Raw genomic sequence first — 22,481 nt, 5'->3', positions numbered from 1 at the left:
GAAGGATGAAAACAACTAGGAGCCAAATTAGAAAGTAGAAACACAACAATGAAATGCAGTGGATTCCGGTTAATTGGGACACATCAGGACAAGTACATCTTAGCCTAATTTAGTTGCTGACCCAATTAGCTGTAGTTTCATGAAAATAGTTATAAGGGTATAGAAAAGACAAACTACCATTTAACTGAGTAACAAATTATGTGTTTAAATTAAATACAGAACAAATAAGAACGCCACTAATACTGTGACTGTACTGTAAAATTGTACATTAGTCAATGGAAAAATTCATAGTGTACACTGCCATTTCTTTTGATTGACTGTAAATGGACAAAATCAGTGCAGACACCTGGTGCAGATAATGGACTGTCTTTATACAATGCTTTCAATGATTGTGTCCTCCAAATCTTCATTTTCATTGTAACATTCAAGATGATTGTTGATACCTTTAAGTTCTCTGAAGTTCCTAACTTGTTGAAGTAACGAAATTATTTCATTTTCACTCCCAGCCATTTCTGGCATCTCCAGCCCTGAATGGTTGAAACCACAATGGTCAAAACAGTTCTGAATTGTCTTACTGCTTATTTCTCGCCGACTGTCAATGACAAAAATCACTGCTTTTTGAACACAAACACATGCAACTGACGCTAGTTAGAAACTTTGGCAACAGTCTCCTGTTCCAATTAAGCAGCATAATATCTCAAATTAACGAAGGGAATCCTGGCTATTTTGTTGATTAGTTTTTTGTTTATTAAGAGTTGTCCAAATAAGTGGCTGCCCTAATTAACCAGAACTTACTGTACATAACAATTGTATGTCCTTGCACTACTCTGCTGCCTCAAAACAAAAAAAAGTAATGGGAGTCAGTGACTATAAATCTGATTCTGATGAATTGGTGTAAGATCTAGGAATTAAATGCATGGCTCAAAATTGGTGCTGAAGAAATAAGTATATGGGGTACTATTACCAGTACTGGAGAAAAAGTGAGCTGTTCTGTTGAGATGGGCTTTGTTTTAATCAGTCTGGGGCCAGTGTCATAATAAATTAATGACTAGTGTTGTAGATAAAGATTTAAGTTAAATGTTGAAGTTCTTGGTGAGTTTAAATTGAGAATGTTAAAAAGGAAAAGGGCAAAGCAGAAGTGCAGAACGATAGGTGTTGCAATAAAGTTTCTCCTCAGCACCTCAAATGTTCTTTTCCCTCTATAGTTGCTGCCTGACTCATTGAATATCTCCAACAGTTTGTTTTATGACATAGAATAGTAAAATGTGTAGTGATAACTTGAATCTTCAGGAAAGGGCAACTATAAGAGTATACCTCCAATTAAAGTCAGGAAAATGGTAATGAGATAAAATTGAAATCTGTTTCTGAATACATGCAGCATTCTTAACAAGTTGGGAAATGAATGATACAATTGGAAGTACATGAGTATAGTTTAATTCCCATTACAGACAAGGGCAATACAATAATCATGAGGAACTTCAAAGTAACTATAGGTAAACAAAATTAGTAGTAATAAATTCATGGAATGTATCAGATTTTTTTCTAGATAATTAGATGACAAGGAAATGGACTATTTTCGATCTTATATTGTGTAATGGGAAAGGATTAAATGAGGCTCTGGAAGTTATTAGACTTAGAAAACCTGAAAATATGATAGAATTTTATATAACATTTTCAAGTGATTTAGATCAATCTAAAAACATGGTCTTAAATCTGAAGAAAGTAAAAAGGGTCATGAGTCAAAGGTTGAACACAGTTGATTGGGATATATTTTAAATATCAATATGTGGTGCACAAGTAGTTATATATCTCTTCAAGCAAAGTGAAATCTCAACCAGGAAAAAAGAGAGCAACACATACAAAATGCTGGAGGCACTCAGCAAGTCAGGCAGCATCTATGGAAATGAATAAATAGGCAACATTTTGGGCCGAGACCCTTTTTCAGGAGTGGAAAGGAAGGGGGAAAAATGCCAGAATAAAATGATGGGGGGCGTGGAAGGGGGTACTAGGACTAGCTAGAATGTGATAGGTGAAACCAGGCCAGTGGGAAAGGTATAGAGAAGAAAGAATCTGATAGGAGAGTGGACCATGGGAGAAAGGGAAGGAGGGTCACCGGGAGAGATGAAACGCAGGTTAGGAGAAGACCATAAGACAAAGGAGCAGAAGTTGGTCATTTGGCCCATCAAGTCTGCTCCGCCATTTTATCATGAGCTGATCCATTCTCCCATTTAGTCCCACTCCCCCGCCTTATCACCATAACCTTTGATGCCCTGGCTACTCAGATACCTATCAATCTCTGCCTTAAATACACCCAATGACTTGGCCTCCACTGCTGCCTGTGGCAACAAATTCCATAGATTCGCCACCCTCTGACTAAAAAAAATTTCTTCGCGTTTCTGTTCTGAACGGGCGCCCTTCAATCCTTAAGTCATGCCCTCTCGTACTAGATTCCCCCATCATGGGAAACAACTTTGCCACATCCACTCTGTCCATGCCTTTCAACATTCGAAATGTTTTTATGAGGTCTCCCCTCATTCTTCTAAACTCCAAGGAAAGCAGTCCAAGAGCTGACAAAGGTTCCTCATATGTTAACCCTCTCATTCCCGGAATCATTCTAGTGAATCTTCTCTGTACCCTGTCCAACGTCAGCACATCCTTTCTTAAATAAGGAGACTAAAACTGACTACAGTATGCCCTCTCCTTTGCTTTAACTTTGGCTTTGACTTCTCTTGTCAACCACGGTTGCATCCTTTTTCCACTCGAAAATTTCTTCATTTTTATAATATACCTGTCTTGCACCTTCCTCACTTCTCGCACAAACTCCAGCCACTGCTGCTCTGCCGTCTTTCCTGCCAGTGTCCCTTTCCAGTCAACTTTGGCCAGTTCCTCTCTCATGCCATTGTAATTTCCTTTACTCCACTGAAATACTGACACATCAGATTTCGGCTTCTCTTTCAAATTTCACAGTGTTATGTTATCATGTTATGATCACTGCCTCCTAAAGGTTCCTTCTCCTCAATCTCTCTAATCACCTCCGGTTCATTACACAATACCCAATCCAGTACAGCCGATCCCCTAGTGGGCTCAACAACAAGCTGTTCTAAAAAGCCATCTCGCAGACATTCTGCAAATTCTCTCTCTTGAGATCCAGTGCCGACCTGATTTTCCCAATCCTCTTGCATGTTAAAATCCCCCACAATTATCAATACACTGCCCTTCTGACAAGCCTTTTCTATTTCCTGTTGTAATTTGTAGTTCACATCACTGCAGCTGTTTGGAGGCCTATAAATAACTGCCATCGGGGTCCTTTTACCCCTGCGATTTCTTAGCTCAATCCATAAAGATTCTGCACCTTCCAATCCGATATCACCTCTTTCTAATGATTTAATATCATTTCTTACCAATAAAGCCACGCCTCCCCCTCTGCCTACCTTCCTATCCTTCCGATACACCGTGTATCCTTGGACTTTCAGCTCCCAGAGACATGCATCCTTTAGCCACGTCTCAGTGATGGCCACAATATCATACCTGCCAATCTGTATCTGTACGACAAGATCGTCCACCTTATTCCTTATGCTGCGTGCATTTAAGTATAATACCTTAAGACCAGTATTTGATACTTTTCGCTTTGATTTCACTGCAACTTTATTGCACTGCAACTCATCTCAATGGCTACAAATTTGCCCCATCAACTGCCTGTCTTTACTGCTCACTATCTTAGATTTATTTCTGTTTTCCCCTTCCTCCGCTGTCATTCCAGTTCCCATCCCCCTGCCAAATTAGTTTAAACCCTCCCTAACAGCTCTAATAAACTTTCCCGCCAGAATATTGGTCCCCTTCGGGTTCAAGTGTAACCTGTCCTTTTTGAACAGGTTATACTTCCCCCAGAAGAGATTCTTGTCCAATTATCCAAGAATCTGAAGCCCTGCCCCCTGCACCAGTCTCTCAGCCACGCATTCATCTGCCTGATCCTACTATTCTTGCCCTCGCTAGCACGTGGCACAGGTAGCAATCCTGAGATTACTACCCTGGAGGTCCTGCTTCTCAGCTTCCTTCCTAACTCCCAGAAATCTCTCTTCAGGACCTCCTCCTTTGTCCTATCTATGTCATTGGTACCAACATGTACCAAGACAACTGGCTGCTCACCCTCCCCCTTCAGAATATTCTGGACCCAATCCGAGACATCCCGTACCCTGGCACCTGGGAGGCAACACACCATGCGGGTATCTCTATCAGGCTCACAGAATCTCCTGTCCATTCCCCTGACTATGGAATCCCCTACGACTACCGCATTCCTCTTCTCCCTCCTTCTCTCCTGCACAACAGCGCTAGGCTCAGTGCCAGAAACCCGGTCACTGTGGGCGTCCCCTGTCAGGTCATCCTCAACAGCATCCAGAACAAGATGCTTGTTGCTGAGAGCGACAGCCACAGGTATGCTCTCCACTATCCAGGCATTTCCCTTCCCTCTCTTGACAGTGACCCAGTTTTCTGACCCCCTGTAGCCCTGGGATGACTACCTCCCTATAGCTCCTGTCTATCACCTCGTCACTTTCCCTGATAAGCAGTAGGTGATCAAGCTGCAGCTCCAGATCCCTAACACAGTCTCTGAGGAGCTGCATCTCGGTGCACCTGGCGCAGATGTGGCCATCAGGGAGGAAGGAGGACTCCCAGGATTCCCACATCTGACACCCTGAACAAAGCACTAACCCTGCAGGCATGCTATCGAATTCTACAGGAATTAAACAGGAAAAATAAGTCTACTCACCCACTTACCTCGACAAACAGACTAACAGAAACAGAAGAGGTAAGAGGTCAGAGTGGGGAATAGAAGCAAAGGAAAGGAGGAGGGAAGTATTACCAGAAGGAGAATTTGATATTCTTGCCATCAGGTTGGAGATTAGCTAGATGGAATATGAGTTATTGCTCTTCCACCCTGAGAGTCACCTCATTTTGGCAAAAAATGCCATGGATCAACATTTTGGAATGGGAATGGGGATAGGAATTAAATTGTTGGCCACCAGGATATTCTGCTTTTGGCAGATTGAGAGGAGGCGCCTGACAAAGCAGTCCCCCAGTTTACGTCAGGTCACATCAGTGGGAGCATCAGATACAATAGATGACCCCAAAAGATTAACAGGTAAAGTGGTGCCTTGCATGGAAAAAATGTTTGGGGCTCTGAATGGAGGTAAGGGAAGAGGTGAACCAGCAGGTGTAATATTTCTGTTGCTTGCAGGGATGTATGCCAGAAGGGACAAATGGACAAGGGAATCACAGAGGAAAGGTGATCCCTGCAGAAAGGTGAGGGGGAGGGATGTAAAGATATGTTTGGTGGTGGGATCCTGATGAAGATGGCAGAAGTTGCGGAGAATGATGGACGAGGGGTGATTGATAAGTTTGTGGCCTAAGGAGGGAGTCAATTTTACAAAACCTAGCACATTTGTTTTTCAACATAGTCCCCTCCTACATTTACACACTTAGTCCAGCAGTTGTGGAGCATACGGATCCCTTCTTTGTAGAAGTCAGCGTCTTGGACCTCCAGAAAGTGGTCCACAGCAGGGGTGATCGATAAGTACGTGGCCTAAGGTCGAAGGAGATGAGTTACATAGAAAATAGGTGCAGGAGTAGGCCATTCGGCCCTTCGAGCCTGCACCACCATTTATTATGATCATGGCTGATCATCCAACTCAGAACCCCGCCCCAGCCTTCCTTCCATACCCCCTGACCCCCGTAGCCACAAGGGCCATATCTAACTCCCTCTTAAATATAGCCAATGAACTGGCCTCAACTGTTTCCTGTGGCAGAGAATTCCACAGATTCACCACTCTGTGTGTGAAGAAGTTTTTCCTAATCTCGGTCCTAAAAGGCTTCCCCTCTATCCTCAAACTGTGGCCCCTCGTTCTGGACTTCCCCAACATCGGGAACAATCTTCCTGCATCTAGCCTGTCCAATCCCTTTAGGATCTTATACGTTTCAATCAGATCCCCCCTCAATCTTCTAAATTCCAACGAGTACAAGCCCAGTTCATCCAGTCTTTCTTCATATGAAAGTCCTGCCATCCCAGGAATCAATCTGGTGAACCTTCTTTGTACTCCCTCTATGGCAAGGATGTCTTTCCTCAGATTAGGGGACCAAAACTGCACACAATACTCCAGGTGTGGTCTCACCAAGGCCTTGTACAACTGCAGTAGTACCTCCCTGCTCCTGTACTCGAATCCTCTCGCTATAAATGCCAGCATACCATTCGCCTTTTTCACCACCTGCTGTACCTGCATGCCCACTTTCAATGACTGGTGTATAATGACACCCAGGTCTCGTTGCACCTCCCCTTTTCCTAATCAGACACCATTCAGATAATAATCTGTTTTCCTATTTTTGCCACCAAAGTGGATAACTTCACATTTATCCACATTAAATTGCATCTGCCATGAATTTGCCCACTCACCCAACCTATCCAATTCACCCTGCATCCTCTTAGCATCCTCCTCACAGCTAACACTGCCACCCAGCTTCGTGTCATCCGCAAACTTGGAGATGCTGCATTTAATTCCCTCATCCAAGCCATTAATATATATTCTAAACAACTGGGGTCCCAGCACTGAGCCTTGCGGTACCCCACTTGTCACCGCCTGCCATTCTGAAAAGGTCCCGTTAATTCCCACTCTTTGCTTCCTGTCTGCTAACCAACTCTCCACCCACACCAATACCTTACCCCCAATACCGTGTGCTTTAAGTTTGCACACTAATCTCCTGTGTGGGACCTTGTCAAAAGCCTTTTGAAAATCCAAATATATCACATACACTGGTTCTCCCCTATCCACTCTACCAGTTACATCCTCAAAAAATTCTATGAGATTCGTCAGACATGATTTTCCTTTCACAAATCCATGCTGACTTTGTCCGATCATTTCACCGCTTTCCAAATGTGCTGTTATCACATCCTTGATAACTGACTCCAGCAGTTTCCCCACCACCGACGTTAGGCTAACCGGTCTATAATTCCCCGGTTTCTCTCTCCCTCCTTTTTTAAAAAGTGGAGTTACATTAGCCACCCTCCAATCCTGAGGAACTAGTCCAGAATCTAATGAGTTTTGAAAAATTATCACTAATGCATCCACTATTTCTTGGGCTACTTCCTTAAGCACTCTAGGATGCAGACCATCTGGCCCTGGGGATTTATCTGCCTTTAATCCCTTCAATTTACCTAACACCACTTCCCTACTAACATGTATTTCGCTCAGTTCCTCCATCTCACTGGACCCTCTGTCCCCTACTATTTCTGGAAGATTATTTATGTCCTCCTTAGTGAAGACAGAACCAAAGTAATTATTTAATTGGTCTGCCATGTCCTTGCTCCCCATAATCAATTCACCTGTTTCTGTCTGCAGGGGACCTACATTTGTCTTTACCAGTCTTTTCCTTTTTACATATCTATAAAAGCTTTTACAGTCCGTTTTTATGTTCCCTGCCAGTTTTCTCTCAATCTTTTTTCCCCTTCCTAATTAAGCCCTTTGTCCTCCTCTGCTGAACTCTGAATTTCTCCCAGTCCTCAGGTGAGCCACTTTCTCTGGCTAATTTGTATGCTTCTTCTTTGGAATTGATACTATCCCTAATTTCTCTTGTCAGCCACGGGTGCACTACCTTCCTTGATTTATTCTTTTGCCAAACTGGGATGAACAATTGTTGTAGTTCATCCATGCAACCTTTAAATGCTTGCCATTGCATATCCACCGTCAATCCTTTAAGTGTCATTTGCCAGTCTATCTTAGCTAATTCACGTCTCATACCTTCAAAGTTACCCCTCTTTAAGTTCAGAACCTTTGTTTCTGAATTAACTATGTCACTCTCCATCTTAATGAAGAATTCCACCATATTATGGTCACTCTTACCCAAGGGGCCTCTCACGACAAGATTGCTAATTAACCCTTCCTCATTGCTCAAAACCCAGTCCAGAATAGCCTGCTCTCTAGTTGGTTCCTCAACATGTTGGTTCAAAAAACCATCCCGCATACATTCCAAGAAATCCTCTTCCTCAGCACCTTTACCAATTTGCTTCACCCAATCTACATGTAGATTGAAGTCACCCATTATAACTGCTGTTCCTTTATTGCACACATTTCTAATTTCCTGTTTAATACCATCTCCGACCTCACTACTACTGTTAGGTGGCCTGTACACAACTCCCACCAGCGTCTTCTGCCCCTTAGTGTTACACAGCTCTACCCATATCGATTCCACATCTTCCCGGCTTATGTCCTTCCTTTCTATTGCGTTAATCTCTTCTTTAACCAGCAACGCCACCCCACCTCCCCTTCCTTCATGTCTATCCCTCCTGAATATTGAATATCCCTGAACGTTGAGCTCCCATCCCTGGTCACCCTGGAGCCATGTCTCTGTGATCCCAACTATATCATAATCATTAATAACAATCTGCACTTTCAATTCATCCACCTTATTACGAATGCTCCTTGCATTGACACACAAAGCCTTCAGGCGCTCTTTTACAACTCTCTTAGCCCTTATACAATTATGCTGAAAAGTGGCCCTTTTTAATGCTTGCCCTGGATTTGTCGGCCTGCCACTTTTACTTTTCTCCATAGTACTTTTTGCTTCTACCCTCACTTTACACCCCTCTGTCTCTCTGCACTGGTTCCCATCCCCCTGTTGTGAACTAACCTCCTCACGCCTAGCCTCTTTAATTTGATTCCCACCCCCCAACCATTCTAGTTTAAAGTCACCTCAGTAGCCCCCGCTAATCTCCCTGCCAGGATATTGGTCCCCCTAGGATTCAAGTGCAACCCGTCCTTTTTGTGCAGGTCACGCCTGCGCCAAAAGAGGTCCCAATGATCCAAAAACTTGAATCCCTGCCCCCTGCTCCAATCCCTCAGCCACGCATTTATCCTCCACCTCATCACATTCCTACTCTCACTGTCGCGTGGCACAGGCAGTAATCCCGAGTTTACTACCTTTGTGGTCCTTTTTCTCAACTCCCTTCCTAGCTGCCTATATTCTCCTTTCAGGACCTCATCCCTTTTCCTACCTATGTCACTGGTACCTATATGTACCACGACCTCTGGCTCCTCACCCTCCCACTTCAGGATATCTTGGACACGATCAGAAATATCCTGGACCTTGGCACCAGGGAGGCAAACTACCATCCGGGTCTCTGGACTGCGTCCACAGAATCGCCTATCTGACCCCCTTACTATCAAGTCCCCTATCACAACTGCCCTCCTCTTCCTTGCCCTACCCTTCTGAGCTACAGGGCCAGACTCTGTGCCAGAGGCACGGCCACTGTCGCTTCCCCGGGTAAGCTGTCCCCCCACCAACAGTACTCAAACAGGAGTACCTGTTGTTAAGGGGCACAGCCACCGGGGTACTCCCTATTACCTGACTTTTCCCCTTCCCCCTCCTAACCGTGACCCACTTGTCTGCCTCCCGTGGCCCCAGCGTGACCACCTGCCTGCAACTCCTCTCTATCACCTCCTCACTCTCCCTGACCAGACGAAGGTCATCGAGCTGCAGCTCCAGTTCCGTAACGCAGTCCCTTAGGAGCTGCATCTCGAGTTATACAGCTCTCATTACATGCACGTGCAGGTCAACTCTGAGTGCTTATGCAGAAAGTTTGAAGTTAATAACTCATCTCCTTCTACCTTAGGCCACAAACTTACCAATCAATTAAGCTATGTATAATCAAGATAACTGTGTGATCCGGTATGAATCAAGATGTTGGTAGACAGTTTGTCTCCAGAGATGGAGACAGAGGGATCAAGAAGAGAAGAGGTGCCAGAAATGGATCCAGTGAATTTAAAGGCAGGGTAGAAGTTGGAGGCAAAGTTGAAGAAATTGTTGAGCTCAGCATAGTTACATGAAGCAGCACCAAATCAATTGTCACTGTAGCACAGAAAGAATTGGGGAGCATTACCAGGGAAAGTTTGAAATATGGACAATTCTATGTAGCCAATGAAAAGGCAGGCATAGCTGGAACATGTGGGTGCCCATAACCACTGCTTGAGTTTGGAGAAAGTGGGAGGAGCTGAAGGAAAAACTTGAGGGTAAGGATCAGTTCTGCCAGGTGAAGGAGGGTGGTAGTGGAGGGGAACTGGTTGGACCTTTCGATCAGAAAGAAGTGGAGAGCTTGAAGGCCTGCTTGATGGGGGGGATAGAAGTGAAAAGGGACTGGACATCCATGGTGAAAATGAAGCAGTCGGGACCTGGGTATTAAAAGTTGTTGATATCCAGAATATGTGAAGTGTCATGGATGTAAGTGGGAATAGACTGAACCAAGGGGGATAGAATGAAGTCAAAATATGTGGACACAAGTTCAATGGGACAGGAGCAGTCAGAGACAGTGGGCTTATCTGGACAGTCAGGTTTGTGGATTTTGAGTAGGAGGCCAAAATAAGATAGTGCTTTGTTAGGGAATTATGAGTTTGGTGGCAATGGATGGGACTTCTCCAGAGTTGAAGAAGTTAGTAATGGTATCAGAGGTAATTTTCTGGTGGTCCGGAGATAGGTCCTTATCAAGAGGTAAGTAAGAGGAAGTGTCTGAGAGTTGCTGCCTGGCCTCAGCAAGGTAGAGGTCAGTCTGCCACATTACAATAGCACCCCTTTTATCTGTTGGTTTGATGGTAAGGTTGGGATTGGTCCGGAGATAGTGGTGGACAGTGTGTTTAGAAGGATAAGGTTCGAGGAGGAGAGAGGAGTGTTGAAGTCAAACTAGTCACCACAATCAAGAGAAGTTAAAGATAAAAACTTATGTTGCCAAATAATGGTTAGCCAGAAGATGGGAAAAAAATTCTGAATTCATTAAAGGAGAACCATGGCTTTGAGATTTCAAGAGGAAGATTAATTGAATAGGCAACGACATGCCAAATGGAACATAATGTGGTAATATTGCAAATGATCCACTTTTTTTTTTAAAAAAAGTGTAATATCTAAATGCTAACACAGACTTGCCTCTCCTTGTGGAAAAATCACTGAAAATTAATATCCAAGTGCGCAAAGTAATTAAAAGACAAATGATGCATTGACCATTACTTCAGTACAAGAGTATTTCTTGACATAATTATAAAAGGTTCTGGTGAGACCTATCTAGAATGTAGGAGGTTCTTCCCGTGTGTGGACCAAGGAAGGATATCAGGTATTAGTGACAGAAGGAGTGTGTTGAAGTTTACCAGATCGATTCTGGGGATGGAACATTAGTCATATGAAGAGAGATTAATCAGACTAGAACTGTATGCATTAAGTTTAGAAGGGTGAAAGGTCATCTCACTGAAACATACAAAAATTCTACAAAGATTGACAAGGCAGATGCAGGAGTGACGTTTCCCTAGCTGGATTTCTAGAACCAGGGGTTGCAGCCTCAAACTAAAGGTGGGTTATTTAGATTAAGATAAGAAGACATTTCTTCCCCCCGCAGCATTTTGAATCTTTGGAAGTCTCTATTCAAGTAGGCTGTGGAGCTATAGACACTGAATATATTAAAGACAGAGACTGGTGTGTTTTTAGATATGGTGTTAGTGTAGGACAGAGCTGTTGGGGTTACTGTATTCCTGCTTCTAAAGATATGTTAGTTGTTTATTCACTACTGTCTGTCAAGTTATAGTATGACAAATCTTAAAAGACATAGCATATTACAAACTGTGTTTTGATTCTTTTTATCAAAGCAAATAACCTCACAATAAACTCCACTTCCGAAACTTTTGCCACTAATACAATCTATATTCAAGGTCACAATAACCTCAGCACAAATTGTATTTCCACTTATTTTTGTGTCATGAGCAAAGCTGCATACATTGCATTCTGATCACTTCTCCAAGTCATTAGTATAACTAGTAAATAAATGGGGGCTGAGAACTGAGCCCTGCAGTACCACACTAATTACACCTCCTTGTGTTAACTTAGAATGAGCATCACTTATTCAAAGAGCAAAAGTATATCCTCCCATTAGTCTTAACTTAAGGGTAGTTCATCCTAATATTTCCTTGCAGCTCAATCCAGAGTATGAATTATAGGCTTGATGGGTACAAAATTAAAATCTGCCTGAGCTCAAATACTTCTGAATTCTTTCAAAGCTGTCAACCCCGATGCTTATTTCACACCCTGTTAGGCTAGGATCTAAAGAAAATACTGCCAATTTAACACAGCGAGTTCTTCAATGTGAAAGCTTAAGCTGCTGAGAATCTGAAATAAAAACAGAAAATGCAGTAGACATAGTAGTCCAGGCAGCATCTGTGGAACTAGAGGAAAGGCTAAGATCTCTGGTCAAAGATCCATTGTTAGAACTGGGAAAGAGAAAATATAACCTTAAGTTGTAAAGAATGTGAGGAAGGGATGAAAAAGACAGACAATTCTGTTTTAAGCCTTTCAAACTGATTTCAATATCTGGTGGGCTCCAGTTGTGATTGAACTTTTAATGTGCATCAATATAATGGATGTTCTTCATAACAACAGTATAACCGAAATTCCTTATCATTTTGTCTCAGTGATCAAATTAGAATTTAGTATGCAAGATGCAATCTGGCCAGAACATTTTATAGTACGATAGTCTTGGACAATTATTTACAAATTTAGCTCAGGATTTTCTGTTTCTGATTGCCGTTCAAAGTGAATAAACTTTGTTATCATTCCTGGATCTCTTTCAGCTTGTTTTACAATTAGTTCAGTAAAACTTAGTATATTTGTTAAAAGCTTAAATATCTGGAATTTATCTATAATGATGTTTTGCTGTATCTTTGGCCCTTCAGAGAAAGTTTTATCTGCATCTATCTATAATTTCTTGGCTTTTAATTTCACCTGTAAACTTGAACAAATGATAATTCTTCACTTTAAAGGATATTAACATACTGAAGACGAATACATTACTTTTCCTAATGGTTCCAATCTTAAAAGCACTTTGAAACCATGCCATACAAACTGAGGAAGTATGTAGGTTTGATCTCTTACTTTCTTCTGAGTTAGTTTTGCTCAACTCTTGTTCATTAGCCACTTGCTCATTGAGCTGAATCTAGTTTAACGTCATTCTTGATCGTCCACATCCTCATGGAAATGATGTGGATAATTAATCAAACTGAACCTGTGGTGATGTCGGGCAAGGTGTGGCAAAAGTTGTACTATGCATAGTCTTGGATGGCAGGTTGCTGAAGCCCAGCCTCAGGACACTAACAGCAATTATGGGGTAAATCCTTGCCTCCTGTCAAAAACTGCAAGGCTATTATATAGTTCTTAAATTATTCTGATAATCACAGATTATTTTAAAACTATTTTAGTGTCATAAATAATTTAGAAACATTAAAAATCAAATTCCATTAAAACCTATAAAATAATTAAAACACATTAAATAAAAATAAACAAAAAAAAAGGACTTAGGAAGGGTACAGCTCGAAACCTCGGCTGTTTACTCTTTTCCACAGATGCCTCCTGGCCTGCTGGGTTCTTCCAGAATCTTGTTTGTGTTGCTTTGGATTTCCAGCATCTGCAGATTTTCCTGTGTTTGAGACTTAACATTTTTTCCCTCATAATCTCTAGGCTGGGAATCCCCATTATAGTAGATGGGAATTAAAATCCAAGTCTGACAAGCTTACGATCTGGGCAGTAGAATCCCTAACATAGTACTAGTGTTAACAATTCAACACATCCTTGCCTGCAGTGTAGGTAGAGCCATATTTACATAGTAGCTGCTGAATGCTAGCAATTCCTTCAGTGCTGCCACTACAGTCAGCAACATCTGGCCCATCTAAAAAATGAAAGATGGTCCCTCACAGGGTTAACTCTGTAATGAAATAACAGTAAAGTCTTTACTTACATTTTCTATTGGAAATTATCCACGAGTAGGATGCCCAATAGCTGTCTAAATCCCTGAAATGATACTCCAGCATATCCACGCCAGAGAAAGAAATGAAAAGAGATCACGAAACCTACACACAGGGTGTTGAAAGGTCTAGTAATATTATACCTGCAATAGTTTACTTTGAATCCCAGTGATACTGATCCATCATCCTTTAACTGAGTTTCATTCTCAAAATCTTTCACATCGAACACAGAGAGACTGTTATTGACATACCCCATCAAACAACTGCAAGGTAAACAAAAAACATCAACAGCATAGCTGACATTTGAAGTAGAGTATTTGGAGCCAAACAGATAATTATTTTGAAATAACAAACATATGTGGACTATGTTTTTACATATTTCTTTTGATGTATGCATTAAAACTAAAGTATTAATATTTCAAGAAATGCTAAGGATGCATTGCACATCAACTCTTTAATGTGATCAAAGGAAATGCACTTTCAATTGTCAGATTTCCTAAAATTTTCTCAGATTTATCTGTTTTCATCCATTTCAGACGCACGAATTGAGGAAGTGAATTTTAATAATGTCTCAAGGAAAGGGACCATGCACTTATTCTGGAAAATGATTCTGGCGTGGTAGTAATGGGGGACAAGGAGATGGCAGACGAACTGAATAAGTATTTTGCATCAGTCCTCGTTGTGCATGACACTAGCAATATGCTGAAAGTTCCAAAGTACCAGGGGGCAGAAGTGTGTGAAGTTGCCATTACTAGGGAGAAGCTTCTTCAAACTGAAAAATCTGAAGGTAGATAAGTCACTTGGACCAGAGTTTTGAATGGGGTAGCTGAAGAGAATGTGGAGGCATTAGTAACGATCTTTCAAGAATCGCAAAATTCCGGAATGGCTCTGGAAGACTGGAAAATTGCAAAATTCACTCTACTTTTCAAGAAGGGAGAGAGGCAGAAGAAAGGAAATTATAGGCCAGTTAGTCTGACCTCAGTGCTTAGGAAGATGTTGAAGTTGATTGTTAAGGATGAAGTCTCAAGGTACTTGGAGGTACATGATAAAATAGGCTGTAGTCAGCATAGTTTCCTGAAGAGAAAATCTTGCCTGACAAATCTGTTGGAATTCTTTGAAGAAATAGGAAGCAGGACAGGCAAAGAGGAATCAGTGAATGTTGTGTACTTGAATTTTCAGGAGGCATTTGACAAGGTGTCACACATGAGGCAGCTTAACAAGTTAAGAGCCCATCGTATTACAGGAAAGATACTAGCATGGATAAAGCAGTGGCTGCTTGGCAGGAGGCCTTTTCTGGTTGGCTTCCAGTGATTAATGGTGTTCCACAGGGAACACTTCTTGGGACTGCTTCTTTTTACGCTACATGTCAATGACTTGGATGATGGAATTGTTGCAAAGTTTGCAGACAGTACTAAGATAGTTGGAGGAAGTAGCAAGGCTACAGAAGGACTTAGATTAGGAGAGTGGGCAAAGAAGTGGCAATTGGAATACTGTCACAACACGTTGGAGGAACTCAGCAGGTCGAGCAGCATCAGTGGAAATGTCGATCGATCTTTTCCACTGATGCTGCCCGACCTGCTGAGTTCCTCCAGCATGTTGTGAGTGTTGCTTTGACCCCAACATCCGTAGATTATTTTGTGTTTTACAATTGGAATACTGTGTTGGAAAGTGTGCGGTCATGCACTTTGGTAGAAGAAATAAAAATGTAGACTATTTTCTAAATGGAGACAAAATTCAAAAATCTGAGGTGCAAGGGGTCCTGGAAGTCCTTGTGCAAGATTCCCTAATAGTTAACTTGAAGGTTGAGTTGGTGGTGAGGAAGGCAAATGCAATGTCAGCATTCATTTCAAGAGGACTAGAATATAAAAGCATGGATGTAATGTTGAGGCTTTATAATGCACTGGTGAGGCCTCACTTGCAGTATTGTGAACAGGTTTGGGCCCCTTATGTAAGAAAGTATGCACTGACATTGGAGAGGGTTCAAAGGAGGTTCACAAAAATTATACTGGGATTGAAAGGCTTGTCATATGAAGCGTATTTGATGGCTCTGGGCCTGTGCTCACTGGAATTCAGAAGAATGAGGGGTGACCTAATTGAAACCTACTGAATGTTGAAAGGCCTTGATAGAGTGGATGTAGAGAGGATGCTTCCTATGGTGGGAGAGTCTAAGTCCAGAGGATACAGCCTCAGAACAGAGGGGTGTCCTCTTAGAATGGAGATGAGGAGGAATTTCTTTAGCCAATGAGTGGTGAATGTGTGGAATTCATTGCCACAGGTGGCTGTGAAGGCCAAGTCTTTAGGTACACTTAATCAGAGGTTGATAGATTTTTGATTAGTCAGGGCATGAAGGGATACAGGGAGAAGATAGGAGATTGGAGCTGAGAGGGAAAATGGATCAGCTATATTAAAATGCTGCTGAAGACTCGAGGTGCATGACGAGATAGGCTGAAGCCAGCATGGTTTCATGAAGGGAAGATCCTGCCTTACCAACTTATTGGAATTTTTTGAGGTAATCTCGAATAAGATTGACAAGGGAGAGGCTATGGATGTTGTGTATTTGGATTTTCAAAAGGCCTTCGATAAGGTGCCACATATGAGGCTGCTTAATAAGATGAGAGCCCATGGAATTATAGGAAAGATATTGAAATGGGTGGAGCATTGGCTGATAGGCAAAAAGCAAAGGGTGGGAATAAAGGGATCCTATTCTGACTGGTTGCCGGTTACTAGTGGTGTTCCGCAGGTGTCGGTGTTGGGGCCGCTTCTTTTATGATGTATATCGATGATTTGGATTATGGATTAAATGGTTTTGTGGCCAAGTTTGCGGATGACACCAAGATAGGTGGAGGAGCAGGAAATGTTGAAGAAACGGAAAGGTTGCAGAGAGACTTAGTCAGTTTAGGAGAGTGGGCAAAGAAATGGCAGATGAGGTACAACGTTGACAAATGTACGGTTGTACATTTCAGAAGAAGAAATAATCGGGCAGATTATTATTTAGATGGGGAGAAAATTCAAAAATCGGAAGTGCAAAGGGACTTGGGGGTCCTCGTGCAGGATACCCTAAAGGTTAACCACCAAGTTGGATTGACGGTAAGGAAAGCGAATGCTATGTTGGCATTCATTTCAAGAGGAATAGTGTATAAGAGTAAGGAGGTGTTGATGAGGCTCTATGGGGCATTAGTGAGACCTCATTTGGAATACTGTGTGCAGTTTTGGGCCCCCTATCTTAGAAAGGATATACTGATGTTGGAGAGAGTTCAGAGAAGATTTACGAGGATGATTCCTGGAATGCAGGGGCTAACATATGAGGAGCATCTGTCGGCTCTTGGATTGTATTCATTAGAGTATAGAAGAATGAGAGGGGATCTCATAGAAACGTTTCGAATGTTGAAAGGGTTGGACAGAGTAGATGTGGAAAGGTTGTTTCCCTTGGTGGGTGAGTCCAGGACAAGAGGCCATAGTCTTAGAATTAGAGGGTACCCAGTTAAAACAGAGATCAGGAGAAATTTTTTTAGCCAGAGGGTCGTGGATTTGTGGAATTTGTTGCCACATATGGCCGTGGAGGCCCGATCATTGAGGGTGTTTAAGGAGGAGATTGACAGGTATCTAATTAGTCAGGGTATCAAGGGATATGGGGGAAAAGCCGGAAATTGGAACTAGATGGGTGAATAGTTTAGCTCATGGGGGAGCTGCGGAGCAGACTCGATGGGCCGAATGGCCTACTTCTGTTCCTTTTTCTTGTGATCTTGTGAAGACTCAATGGGCCAAATGGCCTAATTCTGCCCCTATACAGTATCTTATAGTATCTGCAGGAATCTAGTTCTATTGTGCATCAGTTAGAGAAATCAGACATAACAGTAGAAAATGCAGATAATACTTAGGAGGAGTAACATCTGTTAACATTAATTCTCTTTTTTTCCCTCTTTAGGTGCTACTTGACTTAATGAGTAGTTTCTGCTTTTTCTGTTTATATTTCAGATTCCAGCATCTGCAGTTTCCTGCTTTGGGAAATCCAAAATTAGATTTGAATTCTGATGTTGATCCAACAAAATACAATGTATCCTGGGGCGGGGGGGGGGGGTAAATGTTTCTCATCAAAATTTATTAGCCCCATAAGCAATAAAAATACACAAAATACACAGCTGGTCTCTTTAGGATCTATCATTTGTTATAATTTATGTCTTATACTCACATATCAACTGAACTGTATCCACCTGCGCATGGACCATACTCATATCTATAAACTAATCGCGGGATGAAATCAGATGTGATTGCAATAACCAGCCCATTTCCAATGACAGCCAGAACGCCAATTGCTTCAAGGATTTTCACCCATATTCCTATAGCATAGACATATCCCAGTTATGTTCTTGTTATGAAAACATCAATGAGTTGATTTTCTCGTGTGTATCTCTATGTATAGTTACTCTCCTTTTTTGCTTGCATACATATATTCCAAGTCTCAGCTTGTATTCAACCATCACACCCCATTGTGGACTTTAGGAAGGTGCAGGCTGACCACTCCTCACTGCACATACACAGCTCTTCTGTTGAAAGATTTAGAAGTACCGGGTTTCTGGGAATGCACATAACAGACAATCTCAACTGGCCCCTCAACACCACCACTTTGATCAACAAAGCACAACAATGTCTCCACCCTCTGAGGAAATTAAAGAGAGTGAGGATCTCCCTCCTCACCCCCCACCCCCCATTTTAACCAATTTTTACAGGAGCACCATTGAGAGTGCTGTGACCAGATGCATTATTGTCTGGTACAGGAATTTCAAGGCATCTGACAGCAAGTCCCTACAAAGGATTGCAAGGACAGCTGAGAGGATCATCAGGGTCTCTCTTCCACCCATTAGAGGTATTTATCAGGAGTGCTACATATGCAGGACCCTTAGGAATGTCAGTGATCTTTCCCATCCATCCAACAATCTCTTTGACCCCTACCATAAGGTAGGAGTTACCGTAGCATTAGGACAAGAACTGTCAGGACAGGAAACAGTGTCTTCCCCACAGGACATAAAACTACTAAGCTCGCTGACACCAGCTAGGTCTCATCATGCATGAAGCACCAGCAGTGTTACACTGTTTACCTTTTATCTCGTATCACAAATGCACCTTATTATTTGTGGTAATATTACTTTGTGTTATGGAGTGTGAATTATGTGTACTGTGTTGAATTATGTATTGAATTATGATCTTCGGGTACTTGAATCGGGACAGTGGAACATAAGATCCCAATGGATCGTCTCACGCACACAACATGCACAAATCTTAATTGTTAAATAGCATTCTGAGCTATAGTCGATAATGAGAAACAAGAAATAAGATATCTAAATAGGTAGAATGCTTTCCTTCATATAGCATATGTTAAAGAACAGACTAATTTGTCTTTTTTAAAAAAAACTATCAAAGGTGAAATTGGTCTATGTCTGCACAGAATATGCTGAAGATATTCAGCAGGTCGGGTACTGTCTGAGGAGAGTTGACCTGCAGAGTCTTTTCAATATCTTTCATTTACATTTCAGATTTCCTTCATCTATGGTCTATTTTTCTTTTTGACTAATGAAGCTTGATCTATGATTCCACTCAAAGCCCTATTTATAATTAACTTGATAACAATGTTTAAGCTCATACTATATTGCACAGTAAATATCCGCTATCAATCTTTGATTACAATTGTGGTGGCAGGACCTAGTTAATGATGAGCAGCCATGTTACGAGTCAAGTAACTCTCCATGTTAAACATTCTTCAAATTTCTGTAAAAAAAACAAATTTGCAATTTCTGTGATTATATCCACTTCTGTGAAATGTTTTAGGAAGTCATTCAATACGGATTTTGTTACTTTCCTCATAAATGTATTTATTCATCTAGCTGTTTATTTATTTATTTATTGAGACACAGCACGGAATACTGCTTATTGTTACCTTGGTATTAATTACTGACAGTTAATATCATGAGTACTAAATGTGACAGTACTGGAATATGCTTGAACAGACATGTCCAATATGAATTCTGACTGAAACTGTTTTTACTTGAATTATGTGTTAGGACTAATTGGAACTTTGGGCTTGGTTATTTATTTTTCATCCTGCCCATACTGTATGTGATGTGCCACTAAATAGACAGAAAATTTATTACACCACTGAGGATGAATACCAATAATAGGGCACTGGGCCACAATAAACGTAAGATGCTTCACTAAGAATAAAGCCCCTGAAACACTAGTGCCCTTTAACTACATGTCTCCTCTTATAATTGTATACTCTTTACCTTACTGGGCACACACATTGCCTCATTTTGAAGGAGAAAATAGAAATTGTTAGTTGAAGACTTACCAATATCGTTTGCTTTTCGTGGTATTGGCCGTCTTTGAAGCAATAGCATCTTCCGAGCATCCAGTCGAACTTCAAATAAATTATTCACAAGTGCCAACAGTGGAGCCAGTGGGAAGGCTGCAACAAATATTGTGGTGAAACTGTACTGAATTGCTGGAAAGAAAAAAAAATGATAAAATAGTCAGTAACAAATCAAATAAATTTCAGTTCAACTAGTTCAGTAAGAAATTGGTCTTGAACTTTAAGTAGACAGGTTTTATGGTTTACAGAGTGAATTGTCCAAGGCTGATTGCAAATCTAGATTAAAGACATACTATTAAATGCACAAAAACATGGATGTGTAACGAATTTTTCAGAATTCATAACAAATAAGCATTCTATTGAAAAATTTTAACACTCCATGGGAAAACTGATTAAGAAGTTAAGATAGTAATTGATTAAAAACAAAAGTTAACACTGTTGCAAAGAAGAATGTTAAACCTAAAAATTGGGAAGCACCAGTGAATGACCAAAACATCAGTAGGAGGGAGGGAGAGAAAGAGACGATATACTGTACAACAAAAGATTGGAAGAGCTTCTATGCCATACAATGTAAGATGGGCCCATATAAATAAAAACAGATAAAAATGACTGCTGGAAAAATTGTGGCAAAATTGGGTAGCGTGGTCACTATTACATCATCAGCAACTGGATTCAATTCCACTGCAGTCTGTAAGTAGTTTGTACATTCTCCCCATGGGTTTCTTAAGGTTTAGTAAGTTAATTGGTCACATGGGTGTAATTGGGCGAAGAGGGTTCATTGGGGCAGAAGAATCTGTTAGCAAGCTGTATCTCTCAATGGATCATTAAAGAAACTTATGAAATAGATGAGACATTATACAAGTTTTTTTTCTTTTTCATCGCTGCAAAGACACAATAAATCTAAAAGAAATACACAAAGGATCAAATAACAGAGAGGAACTTAATGCAATTAATATCACTAAAGAGAAGGTACTAAAGAAAGGTAAATAGGACTAGAACTCAGACAAATTCTCCAAACTAGTTTGTATCTCAGGGTTCCAGTGTAAAGATTGTCATATATTTGTAATGCTATTACAATTTTCTCTAGATTCTATTATAAAGGACGTGTTAACAAAGTACTGAGGTCATAATATGACAAACAAGAGAAAATCTGCAGATGCTGGAAATCTGAGCAACACACACAAAATGCTGGAAGAGCTCAACAGGCCAGGCATCATCTAGGAAAAGAGTACAGTCGATGTTTCGGGTTGAAACCCTTTGGCAGGATATAATAAGCAGTTCGCACATTTCATAAAATGTAAATAGTACTTAATGGACAAAGTAGAAAGGTAGGAGCCAGTGAATTTAATAGTATCTGGATCTTTAAAATGTATTTTATTATTTCCACACAAAAGATCGTTAAATAAGATAGGGCTCATTTTGTGTAATGTATTAGGGCTTTAGAGGAATGGTTGGCAGACTTGCCTGACACACTATACAATTTGAGTGCACAGATATCGGACCCTTAGCCCTTAATAATCTGTTTTACTAACTCAGTTGAAAAGTCATTGTGGAATATAATCTGGTTTGCTACCAGTAAAAATTAGGTGTTTAAAGTTACAATGAAATTGCACAAAATGTCCAGAAAAAGACAGACAAAGTGAGTGGAGAAGAGGGTGGCTGATAGAATATAATGTAAAAACTATAAAGTTATTCACTTTATAGAACTGAAGTTTGAGTTTGGAACATGCTGTCAGAGTGACATCAAATAAATGTCGACAGAACTTTCTATAGACACAGTATGCTGGTGTTTGAGGGACGTGATTATTTAGAATGGTGCAGAAGAGCGAATCATGTAGGTTTTAGCTCAATTAGAGCATATGGAAGGAGGCTGAAATAAGACAGAGATAGAGTTTGGGAGGTAAGTTGGAGGATCTTTTGGGGAATTCCAGAAGTGGTTTCAGGGTATGAATATGATGCTGAACTTTGGTTTTATGGTAGGGGAATAAATTATGTTTACACATTTTAAGAGTGTAAGGAGATGTCAAGATTGATCTTATTTTTAAATGTAGCCTTCCTCTCAGGTGGGCAACATGGAAAATAATGATATTATATATTGTAATGTAATAATAACATTCACCTTTGACAGCTATTCCTGCAACTAACTTAAAATGTTTGCTGCAGTAAAATTACCAATATCATTCCAATACCTCAACTTATTTGTTCTTCAAATGTTACTACTAATATTCAGCATTACAGTACTATTCTAAACTGAGGGAAACAGTTGAATCATGGGAAAGTAATCATTAAATTGTGATTAAAATGGA

General features: G+C 40.9%; 1 protein-coding gene across 3 annotated transcripts in view; it reads right to left on the bottom strand.

Annotated features, from left to right (window-relative positions):
- ano9b (anoctamin 9b) overlaps nt 1-22,481 on the bottom strand; it is a 159,640-nt gene that overhangs the window by 5,739 nt on the left and 131,420 nt on the right. Inside the window, exons 19-22 of one of the 3 annotated variants that reach the window (XR_011887860.1) lie at nt 20,155-20,307; nt 18,001-18,148; nt 13,955-14,074; nt 444-527 (exon numbers count right to left, since the gene is read on the bottom strand). Coding sequence is in view for 2 of the 3 variants with exons in the window: in XM_072273128.1 (XP_072129229.1) it covers nt 497-527; nt 13,955-14,074; nt 18,001-18,148; nt 20,155-20,307 (452 nt within the window). In the remaining variant the exon portion in view is untranslated. Of the gene's footprint in view, nt 1-302; nt 528-13,954; nt 14,075-18,000; nt 18,149-20,154; nt 20,308-22,481 lie in introns of those variants that run through there. The other 2 variants (XM_072273128.1, XM_072273127.1) reach the window with 2 other exon arrangements.

This window comes from Mobula birostris, chromosome 11 (assembly GCF_030028105.1).
Source record: "Mobula birostris isolate sMobBir1 chromosome 11, sMobBir1.hap1, whole genome shotgun sequence".
NCBI lineage: Eukaryota > Metazoa > Chordata > Chondrichthyes > Myliobatiformes > Myliobatidae > Mobula > Mobula birostris.
The sequence above is the reverse complement of the archived record's forward strand: the minus strand, read 5'-3'. Positions and strand labels throughout refer to the sequence as shown.